This window comes from Populus alba, chromosome 9 (genome assembly GCF_005239225.2).
Source record: "Populus alba chromosome 9, ASM523922v2, whole genome shotgun sequence".
NCBI lineage: Eukaryota > Viridiplantae > Streptophyta > Magnoliopsida > Malpighiales > Salicaceae > Populus > Populus alba.
Genome location: NC_133292.1, coordinates 2,288,220 through 2,295,075, shown reverse-complemented (window position 1 = coordinate 2,295,075; position 6,856 = coordinate 2,288,220). Strand labels below are relative to the sequence as shown.

General features: G+C 32.9%; 1 protein-coding gene across 1 annotated transcript; it reads left to right on the top strand.

The window, feature by feature from the left end:
- The first annotated feature begins 3,378 nt into the window (after positions 1–3,378).
- Positions 3,379–4,763, top strand: LOC118049480 (E3 ubiquitin-protein ligase PUB23). The gene has a single exon (XM_035059487.2). It carries the CDS (start codon positions 3,437–3,439, stop codon positions 4,682–4,684), a length of 1,248 nt encoding a protein of 415 aa, XP_034915378.1. The 5' UTR covers positions 3,379–3,436; the 3' UTR covers positions 4,685–4,763.
- Positions 4,764–6,856: the final 2,093 nt, after the last annotated feature.

The following is a 6,856-nucleotide window of genomic DNA, read 5'->3' as shown; positions in this document are numbered from 1 at the left end:
TCTTCTTCTATGATTAGGCATTCACTAACATTACCTTCACTCATTCTCATTGCATCCATAACCATGTTTCTATAAGGATTACTATTGTCATTTCCAACTTCATGCATGTTGCTAGCACTAGAAGTTGACCCAACCACCCTTTCTATCATGCTCTCATTAGGAACAAATAGTTTTCCATGTGTATACCAACACATGTAATCCTCCATGAACCCTTTGGTTAGAAGATGCATTATTACAACATCTTGATGCAAAAACTTTTTATTTTTACACTTCCTACATGGACACCTAATACCGCCATCAGTAAAATTTCTCAGGATAGATGTTGCGAAATTAATAAAACTCCGAACCCCGTTACAATAATCCATCCTCTGTAATTCTTGGGGTGAGTCCCGATACATCCATGAATGATCATCCATAACTTCTATCGAACCTCTATAAAATTATGACAACAACATGTATTAATTAACTATGTTACATAAATAAACATAACAAAAATATTGGTTTGCCCCGACATTATCCAACAAACTAAAAAAACACTTATGTTAAATATTCATTATCAATTATCAATTATCAACTATCAACTATCAACGTCCATACAAATTTATACATATATAAATTTACAAAAATCACAACTTCACAATAGAATTGATAAAAATTAAAACGGACCCATTAAACAAGTTATTATTTATTTCATCACAACACATCTAATTCGGTGTAATTCAAACAAAGTTTCAACAATTTACAAACAAATATAATTTGACAAAATCTAAAACAAACTATAACAATTATAAAATTATACATTCATACTATAAGTTTCTTTGACAAATAACAATCAAACAAGTACATACATTAACAAAAAACATATACTAAAAAAAAATAAAATTCACGTTTAAATGTTAAAACTAAAAAGGATAGATTTACTTATAAAAAATGATAAATCCACAAGAACGGATATTGTTGTGACCATGTACAAAGTATAAGAAACTTAAGTGCTTGTGTTGAGAATAGGGGGAGAGTTGGGATGGGTGGTTGGCTACAGTTCGGGAGGGGAGAGATGGGATGGGGAAGAAGAAGGAGAAATAGAGGAAGAGAATGTCGGCAAAGTGGGTATATATTGGCTTTTACTAATGGAATCACCGATGGACACATTCCGTCGGTGATTCCACCGATGAATGTGCCACGTCACTATACGGAGATCCCGGTTTGAATCCCTCGATCATTCCATCGGTAAAATCATCTAAAAAAATCCATATCATTACACCGTTGCAACTTTCTTAAAAACTATACAATCTATCGGTGATACGGTTGGTATATATCGACAGACTGTTTCCATCAGTATATACCGACCATATCATCGATAGATATTTTTTGTCAATATATAACAACAGAATTAGAGATGAAAGTATTTTTATCAATAAAAATTACCGATGAAAAAATTATGTCGGTAATTTTGTTGGCTTTCACCAATTTTCTAGTAGTGAACATCCTCACCCTCTCCTTATGAGCTTTTCTCCTCCAATTCACCTTTTTTTTTTTCATCTCTATGTACTGTTGTGCTATTATCTCTCCTATGTAAAAGAATGAAATAAAGGGGAAGGTGAAAGGGGTGGGAATCACGTTCTAGCTAAAACATTAGAGTGTGTTTATTTTTAAGGTAGTTTTTGTAATTGATTTAAAAAAATATATATGTTTTAAAAAAGTATGGTTAGGTGTGGTTAGTTGGATTTAGATATGTGTTTGGTAAAAATTGTGATTGAAGTTTATATCCAGCAATAAACATGTATAAAATATGTAGTTGTAGTTGTTTTTCGAAAGTGCTTTTTAATTGAAAATGCATCAAAAATAAATTTTATTTTATTTTTGAAAAAATTATTATTGATATCAGCGCATCAAAAATGATCTAAAAAAACAAAAAATAATAATAATTTGAAATAAAGAAAAAAATAAAAAATTTCAAATTTAAAAAAAAAAAGTGATTTTGAAACGCAAAAACAAACGGAGTTTTACAGAACTCGGTTAAAAAAATATATAAAAACTACTTCACAAAAACTACGTTTTAAATTTAATTTTTTAATAGGCCTCACGGTATAAAATACAGTTTGATATATTACCAAATACCTAATTATATTTTTTACACTACAAATGTAAAAACTCAGACTAAACAAACACAACAAAATTAAGGACAAAAATATAAAAGTCCACGGTAAAAGACACCTCACAGCCCACAAAAAATGAAAGAGGGGACTTAGTTTTTTTTTTTTTTAATGTTCCCTGAATATATCAAACATCATTGAGTTTTTCAAAGAATCTTTGAATGATATAATAATATCTAGCATCATCAGTTTATTAAGGAAAAATACAATCAAGGGAGTCCACAAATATAATAAGGACAGCGCTCGATCCATATCATGGACTATTGATTAATTACAGGGTAAAAATCTGAATCATGGTCAGCAAAAGCCTGGACAAAAATCTAAGTTATAGGATAACCAGGCCATGTCAAAAAAATTATGAGAGACACTTTCCGCAACTCTTATTCTATAATGGGTTTTTAATGATCCTGCCATGAAAATACGCGTACATGTAATTAGTCAATCTGGGATTTCCTTAAACAAAAACTTCCAAAATTGACCAGATCCTCGGAATGTTACCTATCTAGTTAAAAAAAACAGGGAAAAAGAAAGATCGTACTGGAGGGATTCATTAAGAGTTAAGACACAACCCAAGAAATGCGTTGTAAACCCCACGAGGCACATGAGAAGCTGTCGGCACCAGCCATGCAATAACCACCATCTAGCTAGCCGGACCACCAATCTGGACGCCTTGAGTTATTGAAAAAGATAAGTCAAAAGCCCAAGTAGGATACACATAGCACACATTGCAACGCCGACTCTTGTCCCAAGAGAAGAGAGAGTCCCCTCCATTCATTCATTTATTTCTCTGATGAAGCCAAAGTCCACTCTTATTTTTGAGCTTTTCTTCTTCCAAAACCTTGGAAAATGCCCTAATTTAATGCCTCCCCTCTAATTTTCCGTGTGTTGACTCTCATTGGCTTCAACTTACAACTTGCATATAGATATAAAACTACAAAACTATACCCCCATAACTTTCAGCAATTAAAGCTATCTTTCATATCAAAAAATAAAATAAAATATAACAAAGCTATCTTGCAACAGCTGCTAGTTCTAGCTACAGACAACTTGGAAGGTCAAGTTTCTATTCAAGAAGTTTCATTTTTCAGCTTTTTAATTCCTTGTACCTCTCTCTCTTCAATCTCCTTTTGGCCATTCAAGTAGTCTAGTGCTTCTTCTGTTTTGGTATCTAAGTTAAGAGTCCTTTTGGTATAATTTTTTCTTGCTATATTTCTTCATCAAAAAGATTAGAGTTCTATTCTTGGTACCTTTGATAATATTCTTTATCTGTTTGTTCATTCAAAATGGATCAAATCGATGTTCCTTATCATTTTCTCTGCCCAATTTCGCTTCAACTCATGAGAGATCCAGTTACAATCTCTACTGGGATTACCTATGATAGAGAGAACATTGAGAGATGGTTATTTTCATGCAAGAACAACACTTGCCCTGTCACAAAGCAAGAGTTGTTTGGTAAAGATCTAACCCCAAACCACACTCTTCGACGATTGATCCAAGCATGGTGCACCCTCAATGCCTCTTTCGGAATCGAGCGAATCCCAACTCCAAGGCCACCCATTGAAAGAGCCCAGATCGCCAAACTTCTTAATGACGCTAAGAAATTTCCACACTTGCAGCTCAAGAGTCTACGAAGGCTTAGATCGATCACGCTTGAAAGTGAAAGGAATAGAATCTGTCTAGAGGAAGCTGGTGCAGTTGATTTCCTGGCTACAATCTTGAAAAATGGTGATTCTACTTCAGTTGACATAGCCAGCGATGATAATGAGTCTGAGTTCTCAAGAGCAAGTGGTGAAGCATTGAACATTCTTTATCATCTCAAAATATCAGAAAGGAAATTGAAGAATCTGATAACCAATGATGGCGATCAGTTCTTGGAGTCATTACTTCAAATCTTGAAGCATAGTAGCTATCAATCTAGAGCTTATGCGACAATGTTGTTGAAGTCCGTCTTTGAAGTGGCAGATCCAATGCATTTGATCAGTATCAGACCAGAAATGTTTGTAGAATTAGTACGTGTACTCAATGATCAGATCTCACAACAATCTTCAAAGGCGGCATTGAAGCTTCTTGTGGAGGTCTGTCCATGGGGAAGAAACAGAATCAAAGCTGTCGAAGGTGGCGCCGTTTCGGTCTTGATTGAGCTTCTTCTAGATAAATCAGAAAAGAGAGCTTGTGAACTTGTTCTAGCTGTTTTGGATCTGCTTTGTGGTTGTGCTGAGGGACGAGCAGAGTTATTGAAGCACGGGGCAGGACTTGCCGTTGTTTCCAAGAAAATACTTAGGGTTTCTCATGTTGCAAGTGATAAGGCAGTGAGAATCCTGTGCTCCATTTGTAGGTTTTCAGCAACGTCTAGGGTTCTTCAAGAAATGTTGCAGGTTGGTGTTGTGGCCAAGTTGTGTTTGGTTTTGCAGGTGGATAGTAGTTTCAAGAGCAAGGAGAGAGCTAGGGAGATCCTCAAGCTGCACTCCAGGGTTTGGAGGAATTCTGCTTGTGTTCCTCCTTATTTGATGTCTTCTTATCCATCTTCCTGATCATCGATTTGAGCCTTTTTTGTTCCGAGTATATAATGATCAATGGGGATAATTTTGCCTCATCCAATATAATTTGAAATATTACACATTTTGGGCACGAAAGATGTCCCAGGAACAGAAATCTCAAAGCAAATAAATTTGTTATTTTATTTATTTATTTATTGTAGAATGCATTTATGCTCTTGTTGTGTTTGCTTGTTTTAAAAACACCTTTTTCTTACCTTACAAGTACAACCACTGAATCATTTTCTAGTCCGTCACTTCCGACGCATGTTTTTTTTTTTTTTTTTTTTTGTGTAATTCACAAGGATGGCAAGGTTCATTGGTGGAAAGGCATCTAAGAACATGTAAGACTACAGTTCGGATTCCTCCTTTCACGATATATAAAAAAAGCCCTCTTCTTTTATCGTTGTGGAAAACTAGTGAGATCTGCGAATCTACATTTCAATTGGGCAATCATGTTTCCCTGTGTGTTTAAAGGATGCATTTTAACCTGAATTCCGGGTTCAAAAAAAAGTTTTAATGCATGCCATTGTTTTATAAAATTATGTTTTGTTTTAATTTTAGTTTTGAAAATATGTAGTTAATTAACGTATCATAATTTTATATAAAAAAATTATTTCTTGAAATCTTAATTTTAAAAAAACTATAATTTATAATTTTTTAAAACTATTATTATTATTATAAAAACTATCACAATACTAAACATATATTTAATATATCAGTACAAAGTTAATGAATTCAATTTGGATTGAACAGAAAGACCTGAACAAGTCTCCACAAACTGAAATGGAAAATTCACCAACTATGAGTCCAGAAAAGTGCCTATTTGCATTCAATTTAGTGAAGGCTTTCAGGGATTACACGGAGCAGGTTCAAGGAAATTTGGACTTGGTTAATTCTGATGGATGCAGTTTGAAATCACATGAAGTGTTTCTCTGGAGCAAGTACAAGGTCATAGTCGCACCGTGAAAAGGTAAGAAATTGCGGCTGCGGCTGCTTCCTGATTCTCAATGAAGTTAACCTGCAGCTCGTGTTTCATGATCTGAGAAATTACTTGGAAGTAATTTAGAGTTTTACTAATTTGTATCTCCGTGTTATGTCGTGGGGTCTCAATTTTTTTAAATATAAAAAAGAAATTTATAGCTCTTTTTAAAACACTTTAGTATTATTATTAAATATGAAAATATAATTTTTTTTATATAAAAATATTTTTGGTTCAAACCAAATTATTTTGTTGTCTATTTATATAGCAAATCTATCTATATTTACTAAAACACCCTTATATCAAGTTTGGCTATCTTTTCGTTCAACCAAATGTTTTTTTTCGGTCCACTTTTAAAATACTATGGAAAAAAAATCTTTATCTTCAAAATTTCTTTTCTAATAATTCAATACTAATCCATTTTATTTTATTTTAACTAGCTCATCTTATTCTTGGTTCTGGATTATCAATAATTTTATTAATATCATCAAATTTGATCGGAAGTTTACAATTTACCACCATTTATGTTTTACTTCTCATTATTCAATTCTTCATGGTGAAGTCTTTTGTTGGGTTTTACAAGTTTCCACTAAGTCATCTGCATATCTAAATTATAAATTTTTGAGGTTTCACACTAGGGGTCATTTTATGATTTGTACATAAATCCCTAACCTTTTGTTATTTGAACATTGACCCTCTTGGTCTTATGTATTTATTTTGTCCCCATAATTTTTTCTTTCTAACAATTTAGCACAATATTCACTTTTCATTTTCTTAATTTCACCATTTTTATCTTGATTTAGGTTTCTTTAATTTAATTTAATCTATTTTATTATTAGTTAAATTTCTCATATTTTAATAGTCTAGAAAAATTATAACAGGTGATTTACAATATATATATATATATATATACACCACTGCCTTGTGGAGGTTGCCTTGATTCCTTTTATAGCTCCTAAGATCCCTATTTTCATATAAAATAAAAAGGTTCACATATCAACCAAAATATCTTTCTCGTTAGGATAAAATATCTATAACTCATCATAATAAAATATCTTTGATTGTGGGTATGACAGTTCGTCACACCCACTTATATTTGGGCTCAATGTTTGGCTGAGTCTAGAGATATAGTGAGTCTAGCAATTCACCAAACTCACACACAAGTCTGGGCTTAGTATATCAGACGC

Bases quoted from the DNA above. Each gene is read 5' to 3' on its own strand.
- LOC118049480 (XM_035059487.2), top strand. From the start codon at position 3,437: ATGGATCAAATCGATGTTCCTTATCATTTTCTCTGCCCAATTTCGCTT.